The sequence below is a fragment of the Akebia trifoliata genome, chromosome 15 (assembly GCF_017979445.1).
Source record: "Akebia trifoliata isolate Shusen 1 chromosome 15, ASM1797944v1, whole genome shotgun sequence".
Classification (NCBI taxonomy): Eukaryota; Viridiplantae; Streptophyta; class Magnoliopsida; order Ranunculales; family Lardizabalaceae; genus Akebia; species Akebia trifoliata.
The window spans coordinates 26,689,196-26,707,243 of NC_141389.1; the positions used below are offsets into that span (position 1 = coordinate 26,689,196).

Below are 18,048 nucleotides of genomic sequence, written 5' to 3' on the forward strand. Positions count from 1 at the left end.
AACATGAAAAAGTAAGCAATATAATTAAAGTCTAGAGGCATTTATCTTAAAGACAAAGATTGGAATTTAGATGATCTTCAGTAACATCGGAAAGTCAGTCGCAATGTCTTGAATTTATGTAGTTACATCTCTAAATAATTAAGGATAATCTCAACAAACCTAAGTTCATTGGATATTCTTTTAACGATCAGAGCAACGGAAACCATTGTTTACAGCTATGCTACTTAAAATATACATGAATTGGATCGACAAACCAAAGTCTATTTCCTAAATATATAAGATGGTTTGTATTCTAATAAGAACGAAATAACATTCTAATACCATATCAAGGATGCAAGGCATTTATTCAATGATTACAGATTGAAATGAAAAGAGACATACAATGCTAAACCAGTTTAATATATTTACCTCTTCACCAACAGGAGCTCGGAATGAAAGCTAAGCACCTCTATCTCTCAACCCCTCGTAACAATAATGTTCTCACGTTCAAGTTTCACCTCTCTAGGCACATCTGTGAGGTACAAGGCAATACCCTAAAGAATACTTTTGAAGTCTTGCACAATCAACACTAAAAAATGGAGGAAAAAATAACTTTATTTTATTGATTCATGTGATATGAAGTCATTAGAAATTGGTGTATCTAATTCTTTCTTTGAATCAAGATCGGTATAATAAAATTGAGCTTATTCTAAAAAACTTAATTGAGCAAAAAAAAAAAAAAAAAAGTCTCACTAAAATCAAAAGAACCCAACAAACACTGTCTCCATCTAATCTAACAAGTCCCTTTTTTTCATAACCAGCCTCTAAATATCAATTTTTAGGTGACCACGGACCGAAATACTCTCTAAAACGTCGTAGTGACCATACCCATGAAACAACACATTGATAGAATCCTCCTTATCCTTTCCATACTCCTCACAGTAGGTTGTTATGTGCGTCAACTTTCCTGACTTTCTATCCATCATGAAGACCGATATTGGTGTCCTGCATTCAGAGTAAAATTGATTTCTCAAATTTGAATTATAAACCAAGCAACAATAGTTCACTCTCAATCTATAAATCCATATGTTGACATGAAAATAGAACATCTACACTACTATATAACGAAGCATGACGCATTGGAATCGATAACTTTTTCTAGTCCAGTTTGGATATTTTCCAAACATCACAACCTCCAATTTGTAAGATGATTAATGATAAAAATAGTACCATTCGAAAACTCTCAACAGTATCTAAATATTTTTATTTAAATATAAAAGTATTATTGCCATCGATTTAAAATTTTCCAACATTGCCCTCAGAAACTTGAGCAAAACATGCATTGTGCCTGCTTCCCCCAAATATAAGTATAGAGACAGGTTTTAGTTTCAACTTTCACGAAGAGGATGACCAAACTGTCTCTTGAAGTAATACTAGAAAACTATTTTAGGAAAAATTTTACATAAAACTCACTGAAGAACATGTGAAGCCATCAGCAATTCAGGTTCTCCTCCCCACACATAGGGCTCTTGAATATTCTTCACATATGCATCAAAATCTCCATCAATGAAGCTGAGAAGATCAAGGAGAGATTAAATTAGATTTATCCCCATAACAGATTACAGAGATATCTACAATACACTAAAAAAAAATCTCACCATTCGGTTTCTTTACGCCTCTTTGACAGCTCATCTACAACCTACAAATTATTATTCATAAAATTAAAAGACATCACATTGTCCTGCAAGAGGATTGTAAATTGATCAGTGAAAGAGAACATTAATAGTGAAGATTGGTACTCACTTGAGCTCTTAAATCATCAGCGAGTTCTCTTTGACGAGTTTCGTCTGGAGCTTCTTCTCCTTTTCTCAAGCAAGCCCCATGTGCCACAGCTCTAAAGAGGCATCGACCATCAGCTGGCACCCCTGCCATGTCTTTAGTATTAATTCCCCTTTGTCCTTCACAAAATCTCTATCCATGAAGTATTAAAAACCTTCGTAACCAAAGAGTTCAAAGAAACAAAAACAAATGCTAGAACCTTTGAAGGAAAGGCGCAATCAACTCAAGAGTTGATCACTTAGATTGTTAGGCTCTCTTTTTTTTTTTTGGGGTGCAAAATATTCAAAATGTTCAAAGGGGTGTTTTTTAAGGACTTTTTAGTCTGAACGAATTTGTAACATTACAGTTCTTTAGTTTGTTATTCTTCTTTTCTTGTTCTTGGGTGGGTCACCTCAACCTTCCCTTTTGTTGCAGTTTTTTTCTTTTCTTTATCAATTTAACAAAAAAAAAAAGACCTATGTAGCGGCACAATATAGAGCTTCCATGTCAAACACAAATGCATGAAGGAAAAAGAATAAAGAAAGAATCCAAAATTTCTATTTAATAAATTATTATTTAACCTAAGAAAGCAATTCATCTTGAACCCAAAGAAATCATTATTTCATCATAATGTTATAATGCACATTACAATGCCTCATCCCATCCACGTGGTGTTCGCAAGCTCCATCACATATGGAATGACAAAGAAAGAAAGAACAAAAATGAACGATTGTTTGACAAAAAAAGAAGCCCTCTTTTAATTAAATTCCCAAAATCTATTCTAGCCACCATTATTTTGTGACAATGAACTTGAAAATCAAACATTACCATCTTTACTTTTTAAAAATAAAAATAAAATAAAATCTATTTTTTCGGAGGGTAGTTAAGCAAATTAGTCGTAAGTAATTTGATATGTAGTAAATATAGGTTGGATTTCTGTTCTGTCAACTTCAAGGCTCATTTACTATCTATTTCCATTCTCGACAAGGACAAAACAATGAGAGTCAAGGTATCGAATCCTATAAATAGGGAGTATCAGATTTTAGATTCACTTTGAGAGTTAAGATAATATGATAGCTAGCGTTAAACAATCTATATGATAAAACATAATAGCTGTCTTCCCCATAAAGAGGGGTTGAGATTCAATCTCACAAGTATCTCGAGGACAACTTTCAATTTTATTGTTTTTTCTCTTCATTCCTTTTCAAGAATGCTCCTCCAACTTTATCACCTTCCCTCTTTTAACCCTTTTTCCAATAATACCCCCTTCAACTTCATATATTACCTTTTTTCTTCTTCCCCTTTTCCAATAATATCCTTTCAACTTTATTGTCTTTCCTCTTCTACCCCTTTTCCAATAATACTCCTCCAACTTTATTGACTTTCTTCTTCTACCCCTTTAACCCCAAAGATCATGCTCATGCTGGTAGGCACAGGCAAACACCAGTCTATGTAATAAAATAGGATGATGTCTTTTTTTTTTCTAAGCAAAAAATTCTCATTAAATAAAACAATGTGCGGTCGGTCTAGGTGACCAACCAAACGCGTCCAAATATAATGGTTGTCTTCCCAATGTTTATCCCCTCATAAAGAGGGGTTGAGATTAAATCTCACACGTATCTCGATGACAACTACCAACTTTTTCCCTCTGCTCCCTTCCCAAGAATACCCCTCAAACTTTATTGCCTTTCCTCTAATAGCTTCATTTCCAAGAATACCACTTCAACTTTATGTAGTCTTTTCTTTTCTCTCCCTTTTCAAATACCCCTCGAACTTCATTTTCTTTATCTTCTCCCCCCTTAACTACAAAAAGGATGCCCGTGTCGATAGGCACATGCAAGCTCTAGTAGCATGATAACTTTCTATATATGGGGAAGTGCATAAGTCTAGAATTAGAATTAGGTTAAGGAGATATGCAGCAAATAATACATCAAGTTCTTAATTGATAATAAGGAATCAAGTTTTAAGGGTACCATAGCTAATCTTAAAACAATGTAAGCATACAATTAATGGCTAACAAGAAATAATTGGTTAGAGATTTCTAATGGATCCATTTTTACTACAAACCGACTTGTGGATTAAAAATTATTATAACAATATAAAAATTTTGAGACCAAAGAAAAAAAATATTCTCAACTATATGTTAATTCATTTTAAAAGTAGAGGAAAGATAGGAAGTACTACACGTCCTCGGGAAGATGTCTTCATAAATTATTATTGATATATTCTTAAAATAGGCATCATGTAAGCTTTAAAATCAATGAAGAATTAACACGTTTAACAATATTGCCTTGGAGGCTTGTTCCCCATTTGAATCAGAATGCGATGAAAGTTTGGCCTAGCTCATAATGATGATGATAAAAAATCAATATGATAAAGTAAGATTAGCAATAACGCCGCTTAGTGAGGATTACAAGGATAGAAGAAGTATTGAGTCTCAAAATTGATCAACTTTTAAGGCAAGATCAAATATTTTGAAGATGGTCCCATGAAAAGATCATCTTCAAATCATCCCCAAAGTTTTCGCAATCAGGTGCGACAAGGTCATTATCTAATAAATTACTACAATCATTATACATTGAAGCATATGCAATGCGGATTTCATGACGACAAATGCAGCATTAACAAGAAATCCCAAATCATGATTGATAACCATCACCGATAATAAGCTTTGTTCATACAGATTGAGACTTGTAAGATAAGCAACAAGATAAGCAAAGCCGCCCAAATAAAAGGGAATGGTTGGGATAGGTTGGCAGCCGCATACAAATTTTGCCACCTCCTTTCATGAAATTTAACCCTTTGTTTAATAGAATGAATGAATAGGATTTCTTAACCCAAGCCCAATTTTTCAGAACAAGGCCTTGACGATGATCAATCATAGGTATGTTTTTTTTCCTTTGCTTGCAACCAACAATGGGTCGATAAGATGGCCAGGACCATGCCTCATGAAGTAGAAGTCCTGAGTTCGAATCACTTCACCCCTTGTTAGTCACCTCCCTAGTGCTTTAAAAGACCAGGTACACAAGGCACGTGCTGGAAGTGGTGATGGGCGTGTCCATGGGATTAGTCGGACTAAGTCTGGATACCCATGTATCAAAAAAAAAAAACTCCATTGCTTGCAATAACCATCAACAAACACAGAAAACAAATGGGTCACAAAATAAGTATTAATGTATCACGATAAATGTGCTTGCATCTATCTTTTTTGATATCCAATTCCAAAGTGATATTAACTTTGCAAGCAACGTCATTTTTCTAGAGGATCTTATGTACCTAATTTTGTTTAATTAGATAAATGCACATTGAATTAAAGCGGTTGAGGTGACCAACAAAGAAGACATGGAAGACACGAAGCAAACAAAACAAGCACTTACAAGGGGACTATATTACAAACCCAATCCCTACACATGAAGTTCTCCTAAAACAACACTTGTAAATTCCTTAAAATCCTTACACCATAAACACAACAACAACAACAAAAACCCGTAGAATCATCATAACCACACTAGTAGAGCCCCCCTTATCCTCAAAGATCCAGGAATTCCTCTCTTTCCAAATGGCCGAGCACATTGCAAACTATGTACCTAAATATAGGTGGTAGGGAGTCAGATAATATGATAGTTAAAGTTACAAAAGGTGTCGGCATGATTCAAAATATCATCTTGTATCGGAATGTATCAGCTAATACATATTGGTATCAGCCGAGACCAATTCGAAACATTGACCCCCAAAAACATGAATGTCATCAAAATGTATTTGAATGTTGATACCACGACATGGGTTTAAAACCTACATTCATGTGCTAATTACTAACCACAAACTCACTTGCTTATAAAAAATCAAAAATAAATAATAATAATAATAATAAAGGTTACATAATAACATGATTAGCAATTAATTTAGGCAATATGTAAGCTTTGAAAATCAATGGAAAATTTTAATTTTTGCGGCTTGCATGGAGCACCATTCGACCTCAAATTAATTATTTCCTCATCTAATATTTTTTTTCTCTTTACCAAATATTTATTACCACATCTTACTAAACAAGTTCTATAGATATTTGTCAGAGAAAAAAAAATTAACAAAAATGTAAATAATACCTAAAAATACAATTATGAGCATTAAATTATAAAAATTCTCAATTAATTAAAAAATGAAAAATGAAAAAAAAATATATATATATATACAAGGATAAAGAAATTTAAAAATAAAAAATTAATAAATTAAAGAGAGAAACTAACCAGTCACTCTGTAATCAAGAGAGCACTTATCGTTCTCATCGGACCTTACCACGTCCGTACCACCTTCAACCAAACCCTCATCTTTAGAATCTACAACCTCGAGATTCCCGCCGTAGACATCAAGAGGCACAAAACAGGAGCAAACACCAAAGAGCAACCAAGCCGAGTCGGAACCGTGAAGCCATCTAGCCGGACGAACATCCCATCCAACGTTCCAAGATCCTTCCCCCTTCTGCTTGTAACGAAACGAAGACTTCAGAATGCTGTTACGTTGATCCGAGCCGCCGGACGGAAGGATCGCATGCCATATCGACGCGGTTCCACCACCAACGCTCCCGAGCCGACACGAGCTTGAGTGATGGAGCCTACGCCGATCTTCGGCAATATTAACAAATGATATAGGGCTACTAGACTCGAGCCGATGATAAGCTGCGCAGTGGGTGAAGGATAACGCCGTGAGGATCCAAGGCTTAGGGCGTGCGCACAATACACCAAGCATCACCGACTTTCTTGCTATCCTGCGCTAGCCCCCCCAATACACACTAAGTTCTAAACTTGCGCTGCCATGTTATGGTGTACCAACAAGGCTCAGAAGATTTGTTGCTGATGAGGAGGGGAAAGAAAGAGAGCGCAATGTGTCGATGGCCGAAGCGTTTTTAGAGAACTTTTGGAAAGAAATATAAGTTGGTAGTGAGACCCCACACTCGAAACTACTTGTACAAATTGACGGTTCACTTTTGTTTGTGATCAAAATCATTACTTTATGACGAAATTACCCTTATAGAATCCTTTTGGAATGTGCTTGGGGAATCTGATTTTATGGTGGTACTATTGGAAAATAAAAGTTTGTTTGGTGACGACCATTCATGTTTGGTGAAATATTTGAGAAAACCCCACCCCCCCACCACGGGCCATGTGTTATAAAATTGATGACTTATAATTTGACCTTGGTCTTCTTAGAAAGACTAATAAAATGACCTAAATACCCTCATCGTCCTAGCTAAAATTTGGGTTCGTGGATTGAATTCGAGTTCGTTGTTTGTTGTTCGTCACTCCAGAACAAACGCATTTTGTAAGAGTAGGCAAAGATAAGGATTTCGTCAGAAATTTGATTAGTAAAGATTTACTAAATTACAGATCTTCAATTAAGCATTCTACGAGATTTGAACTAAGGTCGTAGGATAAACACTTCACACGTCTTTACCAACTTAGCTAAGTTGATATCTTCAAAGTCATATTCTGCTCGTGTTTCTTAAAAGATCAAGTTGTATATCGTTAAGAGTATAAGATATGAAGTATCGTAATAAGGTGTATTATGATACACTAAATCCTATTTTATAGAATTAAAAGCATAATTAGATTTGGTAAGTTTTGAAAAGATAGAGCTTATCTTTAATTTAGATTGATTACAGTTTTCTATATAAACCCTATTAGGATTCTTATAATTTATTATTTAAGAATAAATCCACTCTATTCCTTCTTTAAGAAATATATTAAATAAATCCAATCCATTCCGGCAAGTTTTTATTATTCAAATTATTTACCAAACATTGAGGGATATATATAAATCACCCTCTTTTTTCTTTTTTACCTTTTAGGTCCAACAAGATTAGATGTGGACACCTACCAACAAATTAAATGAGGAGAATTTAGCTATATCATGCATTTTCAAACTAATGACATAGTTCCCCTTGACCACAAAACCTTCTTTCAGATATTTAATCCACCACTTGCCAAAAAATCTAATTATTTCGTTGAAAACGTATTATATTCAATCATAATTTTGGTTACTAAAACACCACTTATTCTTTGCATGATTTCATTAATCTCTCAATTTTCTCTCTATTATTTCTCTTTTACAATAATTTCGAAGAAAATAAATAAAGAGTCATGATTTTTGACACTCAATCTGTACTTCGCTGACGTGGTAAGGGCACAGAACCATAGATCATTTTCTTCAAGTACACAAAAAAAAAAGATCTATGGTTTTGTTCCCTTGCCACCTCAATCGAGTGCAGACCAAGTGGAAACAAAAAACGAGTCTAAAAGTCATTTGCCATAAATAAGATGTTTACCTTATATAATTTTTTGAGTTGTGATTTTCTAACTCGATTTTTTTTTCACTCAGTCAATACAACTTGGCAAGGGCAAAAAACCATAGATCATTTTCTTTGGGATACATAAGGAAAACGATCTATGGTTTTGTGCCTTTACCATGTTAGCCGAGTATTGACCAAGTGAAAAAAATTGAGTCAGAAAATCATTAGTCTAATTTTTTTACCAAATGAATCCAAAGTTGAATCATGGTTTTTTTTTAGAAAATCAAAAGCTTTTGAGGGAAAAAAAAAAAATTAAGGGTTGCCTTATATGTCAAGGATTTTATTGAATTTTGGCAAGAGTTGAAAATAAGGGCATTTCAGCCATTTTATCTTGGCCTCTCGTAGAAAATCACAATTAATGGATTAAATAATCATTTTCAGGTGATATCTTCTACTTACCATCAATGTAATGTAGACGGCTGTTAGTGTTATTGCGTCACTGTTTACAAATCGTCACCTTTTAGTATGCCTAGGCTTTTTTTTCCTATAGAGATGTTATTGGCACTCCAACTTTTACTTATGACATTCCAATTGATAAAATAGACTAATGATAAATTGACGCTGTAAATAATACGTGATTGGTACGCGTCTGATGTGGCAAAGGTAGGAACCGTTGATTTTTTTCCCTTGTGTATCTCCGAGAAAAAGATCTATGGTTTTGTGCCCTTGCCATGCCAATCGTGTACTATTTACTATGCCGATTTATAACGTCTCGAAAAAATAATGGGTGAATCTCCATTTCGTGTGTTGAATACAACGAAATTCCGAGTTTGATACACAATTCATTTTAATTCGCAAAACATGCATTCGTTATTTTTATAACTTACGAACTCGTGAGTTCGTCACTTTTAATATTTACGAATTCGTAGATATACTAGTGAATTCATTGATTATAAAGTGACAAATTCACTTGAAATGCATGTTTTGAGAATTAAAATGAATATTGTACAAAAATCAAAATTTGGACATAAATTACGCAGATTTTGAAAAAAATCCTAAAAATAATAATAAGCCAATGATTGAGAATAAGTAAAAGTTGGGGTGCCAATAGAAACTCTCTCTTAGATTTCTATTCGTTAGATTTAGGATTTTATATGAGCCTAATCCTAGTTGTAAACAAATGTTGAAGTTGTTTGAATGTGTTGTAATGCTTTCTAATGTTTAAATAGTCTATTTTAATATTTAATTAGGGTGTGATAACTAATTTTAAAAAATAATAATAATAATAATAATTAGTGTAATAAGTAAATGTTGGGGTGGCAATAGCAGTAGCTTCAACCCACAGTTGAGGCTCTCCATCAACAGGATTGTTAGGATTTCAGGACAATCACAGATTTCCTCAAGACTAATTCTACTCATCTCAAGATTAATACACTTTTTCCTAGGGATACATTTTTCCAAATGTAAAGGACAAATTCTAGTCTCTTATATTTGACTTTCATTTTTGTTATTTCTTCTTCTTCTTTTTTCCTAATAATTCAAAAATCTATAAGTTCAATTTATATTTTGAAAATTTTAAGAAATTAAAAAGAAAATTGCATATACTTAAGTACAAGTTAGAAATGAATGCATTCAAAAAAAAAAAAATGAAAAAATAGAATCAATAGATAATAAATTAAGAAAAAAGATCGATTCAGATGGATTATTGTGTTTAATGATGTCTGAGTGCATTTAAGGTTCTTAAAGAGCAAGAGGATACGAAAAAAAGAACGTGAATTGAGAGAGTAAAAAAATAGATATAATTTTTTTTTTTTTTATAACAGAATACGCCTCTGAGAAAAATTGAATGGAGGAACAAGATTCATTTAGCCAATCTCAATCTCTACGATAACATTTTGATCATGTTGAAAGTTGAAAGATTATTAATTAATTACATATAAATATCAAGTGAGTTTTGAAAATAGTTGAATTTACAATATTAAGTATATCACCCTTCACAGTTGTGCAAAATAGACTCAATCTAAATAGAGAAAAAAAAAATAGAATAATAAAATATATGGTGATTTAGACATAGCCCCCTATATTTTTGCTGAATATTAAAGATACCCTCTTATGTTTTGAAAATGATGACACGCATAGTTGACCTCAATCTTTTAAATAGACTAAAAGAAAAAGACTTAAATACCCTCATCTTTAGTTTCTTGCCAAAAACCAATATTTTTTTCCTCCAAAAACCCATCATCTTCAACCTCTTTGGATAAAAAATTTAACCTTTGTCATCTATCTTAAGATTGTATCTACTTCAAATCTTCAAGTTTCAAATCTCAATGAAAGATATTATTTTTTAGGAAGTATAAAATGATGAAATTTTGGATAGAAAAATCTATGATATTTTATAAAAGGAGAAAGATAGAAAATGACAGATGAAAATAAGGTTGAATAGATTAAGGGTATGTTTGATTGCATGGAAAGTCACTTTCCATGAATTTGAAATCCATGAAAAATTAGTTGTGGAAAATAGGTAGGGTTGGAAAATCAAATTCCATTGTTTGATTTCACTTGGATAAAATCATGGAAAAAATATGAGAAAAAATAAGAAGAGGAGAAGGAGGATGTGGCGACGACGAGGGCGACGGTGGCGGCGGTGGCTGCTACGACGACGGTGGCGGCGGTGGCTGCTACGACGACGATGGTGGAGGCGGTGGCGGCGACGATTACGACGACGACGGTGGCGGCGACGGTGAAGGTAAGTGAGGAAAATGGGGGGAGAACTTGGTGGTGGTGGTGGCGGAGGAGGTGAGGGATGGAGAAGAAGAATAATAAGAAGAGAGAGAGAGAGAAGGTGGTCGGAGACGGAGCCGACGGCGATGACGACGACGGCAAGGTTAGTGTAATGGTGGTGGTGGTGGTAGGGAATAATTGATGATGGAAAACATGGGTGGATTTTATTTTCCCACCCATATGGGTGGGAAAGTGAAATCCATGATTTAGTGGACTTTTTGAATGGGGTGAAAAATGAATTCCATTTCCATGTGCAATCAAACACTTGAAAAATGTCATTTTCCATGGAAATTGATTTTCCACCTTATTTTCCACGTGCAATCAAACATACCCTAAAATTATCTTGGAGGTCTTGAAGATGATTGGTTTTGGAAAACAAAAAACTAAATTTTTGGCTAAAGATTAAAGTTGAGGGCATTTGAGTCTTTTCCCTAAGTCTATTTAGAAGATTGAAGTCAATGGATGCATGTCATCCGTCTCAAAACAAAATGGGGTGTCTCTAATATTTAGCAAAACATAGGGGGGTATGTCTAAATCACCCTCAAATATAACAAATAAGGGTCAGGATCAAGAACTAACTATTTGACCAACTTATTTAGTCCTACATGGGTTAGAAGTTTTAGAATGAGCTGATTTTTGGTGAGGATGATTCATGTAAAACAAAAGGCACAAAACAGTTAGTGAAATAGGTGGCGCGTGATCTTGATCCATAAAATAAAAATAGATTTTTCTTAGGAAATCCTTAAGTTTTGAAATTGAAAAAAAAAAAGGGAAGATGAGATCTACCCCCGGGACTTTCATTGATCTGGTCAAACCATTACCAATGTTTGTTGAGTTGATGTTCTATTGTTTGAGCACCCAAAATACCCTTGTAGCATTTAAATTGCCAAAATATCATTGTTTTAGTTGAATGAATAAAAAATCAAATCATACTTAAATCGTTGGATTGAAATATTTTACAGCATTGGATTAAAACAAAAATCCTATATCTTCATCTTCTTAAAGAATGTGGTATATATTAGAAAGTGTAGAGAGGCAAAAAGATATATAATTGAACCACTACTCATCTTTCTCGTCGCTTTATTCTACTTGGTTTTATTTTCTTAACAGTTTTAGAATACAAATGAACAGGTTAGGTCAGGCTTTCTATCTTGGTCAATAATCTCACGATAATAGCATGATAGGCATGTGCCCACATCCAAGCTCGTCCCTCTTAATAAATGGAATTAGTCCCACACAACATCTATTTGGTCATACTTTTCTTGACCAATCCTGCCTCGAATATAGGTCAATTGACATACTAGTTTTTTTTTTCATAGTCGAAAATCACATTGCTATACAAGGGAAAACACGTGTTCATACCCTGGATATAGAATTGGGCCTTGCAGCTAGGTTTGTGCTCCTAAGGTTGTTGAAAATAACAAATTGTTTTTAGACCATTTTTGTTATTGCCTACGGTTTTCAAGACACCCATTTTAGAGGGGAACAGATCCTTTGTAGCTCCTTTTTTCTTGAAGCTCTTATTCTACAATCCACAAAATATCACAATGAAGAAAAAAAAAGCTCAATCATCTTATACTCATGGTTTAGATCAAATTTAAAAATAAAAATAAAAATAAAAAACTCATTTTCGGTTAGATAGCGTGTTAAAAAATGGACGGTCACTTAACTCCTAAATTGAAATGATCGGATTTAACTGTCTTAATGATGTGACACACCCTCAACCGTTTATAAAAGCTACAGGAAAAATAGGCTATAGAGGAACTGTTCCCATTTTGGAGACCCAGGAACCCTCTTGATCCACGTGTATTGAAGGCATCCCCAACTTACAAAAATACCCATGTTGGAATGCTTTCAATATACATGGATCAACAAGAATGTGAGATTCCTGGGATCTCTAAAATGTGGGTGTCCAAAATTACATTAGTTCTTAATTCATATGAATATAATACCCCTTTTGAAATTTTTGATTTTGCAAAAATCCTAATAAATGCAAATATAATTAGTTCTAATGCCTAAACATTCAAAAGACCATAAAATAGAAGCAATAAAAAGAGGGACTAAATAGTCCTCCAAGAATTTAAATAAATATATATATTCCTCTTGTATTGCTTTTGAAATTGATTTCTTTCTTTAGCTTCCCAAGATTTATCTAAGGTTCTATGATTGATTTGATGTTGAAAAAATAGCCTTTCTCTTACCTAGGCTTTGGGTTACCTTAGGCCTTTTTTTTTTAAGTATTGGAGCAAGAGAATATTATATTTCTAGGGTTCTTCAAGTGACTCTAAAATAATGATGATTCAATAAAGAAATTATTTAATTAATAATAGATTGGGCCCATTCAAACAAACAAACAGTACTCCTACACTCATTGCTCAAGAGTAACTTTTATGGCTGTCGTTATCCACCAAAAAATGAGCCAACAAACCTGCTTGTTGTTCCCACATAAATTTCTCTAGTCCCAATAATTATTCTGGTTATCCTATTTGATTGGTGATGGATAACTTAAAAGAAGAAAAAAAATAAAAATCAATGTGGACTGATATGACTTAAAGGGTAATTTTCTTTTGGGCAGTATTACCAATTATCATATTTATTGTTTTAATGTTTCTATCTTTTTAACTGTCTACTTATGATCAAATGATTTTGTTTGTTGCATCGAGGACACGTCTTGGCCAAAATTTGACTTGATTTTAGGTGGTCGGGCTAGAGGCAAGTCGAACTTGGATTTTCAAATTTTCACAAGAGCCTAACCTATTTCTATAAGATCAATCTTTGGTTATATTTTGTTATGATCGATTTAATTGGTCCTATGTCAAGGGTATTTTGGTTATATATTTTAATCCAAAATTGTTTTTTTTAATTAGGAATAGATCTTCTAATGGGAGACTGGTCTCGGAAAGTTGATGATTGGCTTTAAGAGTACTAACAAGAGATTCGAGAACTTTTGCTCATCACTAGAAAGAAGCCATGAAGAGGTCACGAATTGGGAAGTACAAAATGGGACGTCTATAATGTCTGATTGGCCCAAGCTTCTCATGACCAATAAACATAAATTCAATAGAGTTGTGCTAGGGTGACATAGGATTTATTGTGATTCTCACAATTCTAATGTGGAGATGCATACATAACCTTAGATGGTTTTTACTCGTATCGTGAGGAAACACATCTATGGTTATGTGCACATCCCACGTCAGACTTGTGAGAATCGCAGTAAATACCCTGTGTCATTCCAGCACATGAGCATAAGTCGAGGAAATTCGATTAGAACCTAGTGGTTAACCTAGATTTATACTAGAAACAAATTATCAAAGATATAGCAATAAACAAAATACAAAAGAGGTGTTTTGTCAAGTTGGGGACGATAAAAATGGGCGAGGTGACATACTTCTTCAAAGTTGGGAAAAGATTTCTATGCTTTAATGATCAAAATTCCTTCTTACGAAGATCTAATTATCTAAGCCGCCAGTCGAACTTTTAGTGTAGTTTAAACTTGGATGTAGACCAATGGAAGGAGTTTAAGATTCATTCAAAATTTGATGAGTATTTGGGGGAATTCAGATCATCGGTTTAGTTTTTGGGTGGAATTGACTTTAGACCTAGAAAATCAAATAACTTATAGATTTAGGTGATGTTTGTTAAACTGAAAAAAATAAGTGATGAATAGCATTAAGCGCTGAAACTTATAAGCGCTGAATTTAAGTGCTGAAAAAGTTGTTTGTTTAGATGTTGAATCATGTTTGTTACACATTGCTGAAACTAGTAAATTGTCTTTGTTACCCTTATAATCATATTATACATTGTTTGCATGTTTCAAATGCTTATTTATTATCAAACACAATAAAATATATTATTTCTTATAAAATTAAAATATAATTTATTTTTAAATAATAAATAATACTCAACTCTTCAATTTATAAATAATAATTTCTATTTATAAAAACCCACAAATTTCAAATTAAAAATAATAATGTCATACAAGTCACCAAAATTTGAAATCAACTTTAAAATAACTTAAATTTGGATGAATAATTTTCGATGGAAATGAAGGATGTGTAATTATAAAAGCACCCTATGAATTAATAAGGACAACCCACACTATAGTCATTTTTTGTTTTGTTTTATATGGGTTAAAGTTTTTGGAATGAGCAAATTTTTAGTGAGGATGGTCTATATGGTCTAGAGATCATCCTCACCAAAAATCAGTCTATTTTGAAACTTCTAACTCGTCAAAAATAGTTTTTTTTTTTAAATGACAATTTATGGTTCTTGAACTTGTTTTGATAGGGTTAGAAGTTTCAAGATGTGCTGATTTTTTGAGAGGATGATCTCCTCATTGTAAAGATCATCCTCATCAAAAATCAACTCATTCCAAAACTTTTAACTCATATAAGACAAAATAATTTAGCTATAGTGTGGGTTTATTAATTTGTGGGTGTAGACACCCCATTTTTGCATTCGCCTGATTAATCAACTCGTCGACCCGATCGCAAAGGTTCCCAATGATGGATGTCTATTCCAATGCTTTATTTTGTTACCAGATATGTTTCAGAAATCCGGATGAGGTATTTCGAACTGACAAAACTTAGAAACCACGCTACGTTAGGAAAATACGACCCCAGAAACATAGAAATCATCATCTTGCAAACCAAAAAGAAGCTTCACGATAAAAATCACTAAAATTACCAAATTACCCCTAACATCAAAACAACCCTAGAGCCTGCATTATGCTTAGGAAAACCCACTCAAACACATTAAACAACAAATCGAAACCAAGTAAACCACTTCGCCAATTTTCACACAAATTTGACAAAATTACGAAAATACCCCTCATAAAGTTCACAATCATTTCATACAAAAAACTTCATAAATGAAAAAAATCAACATTCCCATTAAATTCCTTACGAAAAACTGATTCCAAACATCCTGAAACATTGAAAAACGACTTAAAACGTAAAACATCCTCTCCGAGGGCAAAATGGTAATTTCAAAATTTTCATAATTAAAAAATTCGAAATTAATAAATAAAACATTAAATAATTAAAGTAAAACATTAAATAATTAAAGTAAAACATTAATGAAATTAATTTAAAATTTTGAACCTAAAAAATTTATCAATCGGACTTTTGGGTAAAATTGTTGAGGGTTCGTGGGATATTTCTTTAAGGACCCCTCCATTTGGGGGTCCAAAGAATTAAAGATATAATAGATGGGGGTTCTCCAAAAATTAAAAGTAAATCAAGCAAGACTGAAGTCAAGGTACTAATCGAGTCAATCTCATAAGACTAAGGTCAAAACCCTAAATCAAAACCCTAATCTAAACTAATCAAGTCAATCTCATAAGACTAAGGTCAAAATCCTAAATCTAAACCCTAATCTAAAACTAATCAAGTCAATCTCATAAGACTAAAGTCAAAACCCTAAAACCCTAAAGACTAAGTCAAAACCCTAATTGAAACCCTAAAAGAAACCCTAATCAAATCCTAAATGCTTCTAAAAACTTTATAAATAGGAGCCTCCACACCCTATTTTCGTATCAAAGAAAAAACCCTAGGAAAAGTAGGTAAAGAAGCCTCCACAACCTCCCCAAAACCCTAATTTTGGAGCCCCAACTCCTTCCCTAACACCCCTACTCCGATTTTAGCCTAAAAAACACCTAGAAACCTTTCAAAAACACCCTAAAAATCCACAACAAATTCAAAGCATCCAGATCCAAGAAGGAGATACCTTGCCTCGGAGATCAGAAATCAGATCCGGAGACAGAACAAAATAAGGAGTACGGTACAAGGAGCCATTCTAACCAGATCTGAGGGAATAACACTTTTGCAGATTAAAGGTAAATTTTTTTATTTTTTTTAATCTAGGTTTATCATTAGCAATGTAGATCTATTTGGGATAAGTAGAGACCGGCATTGGCCGGGCGGGGTTGGTGCCTAACACCTTCCAACCCCGTAACATGATCCCCGGATTCAGATTTCTATAGTAGATTAGTTCTTTTTATCCATTGTAGGGTCAATTTGGTTCCTAGACCGTAATAACTAGGTGGCGACTCCCAAACCTCAAGGGTCAAAAGCGGATCCGCGCACCCCGCGGATCGAGGGCGCTTTCAGTGGGGTGTTTATATACTTATCCATGGGATATAAGAGGTAATATCCTTTTAAGAATAAGGGCATACTTGTCCATGCTCAAAAAAACAAAGGGCATACTTGTCCGTATTGAAAAAAGCGAAGTGCTTACTGTTTCAGCACTTTTTTTCAGCATCAAAATAGTGCTTTTCACTTATTTTCAGCAATAAGCGCTGAAAATATAGAGTAAACAAACGCGCTATTTTGACAAAAGTGCTGAATTTAATTTTTTTTAGCAATAAGCGCTAAAAAATAGAGCAAACAAACACCACCTTAGTTGATGTATTTTGGGTGATATAGTTGGGACTCAAACATGGGCCATCTAAGGTAATTACGAGCTATTTGGACAGATCTTAAGTGAGAATAGGGATTTGGCTTGGAAAATTATTAACAAGTCGATTGTTCATAGAATCGCATGTCCAATTGACAAGGGTTGATGGAATTATGGGCTTTATGCTCTGACACTGAGTAAGTTTAGCTAGCAGGCGCCAGCTTTCTTAGTTGGTAAAGTCTTTGGGTGATGATACCATAGACCTGGGTTAAAATTCCGCTAACACCAAGTTACTAAACTCATTAAAAATAGGCTTACCTATTAAAAAAAATGATGGTACTTCAGAAGTATTTCGATTTTCTAAAAAACGGTTGCTCGGTTTGGATATGATTGTTTTTTTTACAAGCGTAGATTATGAGGTTTGTATTAGGTACTAGATTTTTGAAATCACTTTCAGAATACTATAAAAGTTAACTAAAAAGTTTTGATCACCGTTCAAAATACATACATTATGGATGATTAGTCTATAAGATAGACAAGTACAAAATGAGATGTCTAAACTACCAGTTCAAGCAAAAAATATCCATCACCAACTTAAGCATTTTTTTATTTATTGTCAAATTTGTGCTCAAGATGATGATACTTATGATGCTAGTTATTTTTCATGCACTTCTCCTAGATCAACAACTGTAGATTAATCATGCAAACTAGGGCATAAAATGGGTCAAACCGAGGTTGGATCGAAATATATACATATTCCGATCCGAGTTTTTTTTATGCTAAATCAGATA

General features: G+C 33.6%; 1 protein-coding gene across 2 annotated transcripts; it reads right to left on the reverse strand.

Annotated features, from left to right (window-relative positions):
* Window positions 1-576: 576 nt before the first annotated feature.
* Window positions 577-6,724, reverse strand: LOC147384894 (uncharacterized). Of its 2 annotated transcripts, none has more exons than XM_086425930.1 (5): window positions 6,042-6,724; window positions 1,783-1,895; window positions 1,638-1,678; window positions 1,453-1,551; window positions 577-984 (listed from the first exon to the last, which is right to left on the reverse strand). In XM_086425930.1, exons 1-5 carry the CDS (start codon window positions 6,538-6,540, stop codon window positions 804-806), a joined length of 933 nt encoding a protein of 310 aa, XP_086282056.1. In that variant the 5' UTR covers window positions 6,541-6,724; the 3' UTR covers window positions 577-803. The 2 variants fall into 2 exon arrangements, with proteins under 2 accessions (XP_086282056.1, XP_086282055.1); XM_086425929.1 differs by having other exon boundaries at window positions 1,783-1,904; window positions 6,042-6,722.
* Between the last annotated feature and the right edge of the window lie 11,324 nt (window positions 6,725-18,048).

What these genes read in the sequence shown, in the direction of transcription:
- LOC147384894 (XM_086425929.1), bottom strand. Translation starts at nt 6,540, where the DNA reads ATGCTTGGTGTATTGTGCGCACGCCCTAAGCCTTGGATCCTCACGGCG. An exon ending in AGGCGTAAAGAAACCGAATG is followed by an intron (nt 1,552 to 1,637) that starts GTGAGATTTTTT and finishes TGATCTTCTCAG; the next exon opens with CTTCATTGATGGAGATTTTG. An exon ending in ATGGCTTCACATGTTCTTCA is followed by an intron (nt 985 to 1,452) that starts GTGAGTTTTATG and finishes CTCTGAATGCAG; the next exon opens with GACACCAATATCGGTCTTCA.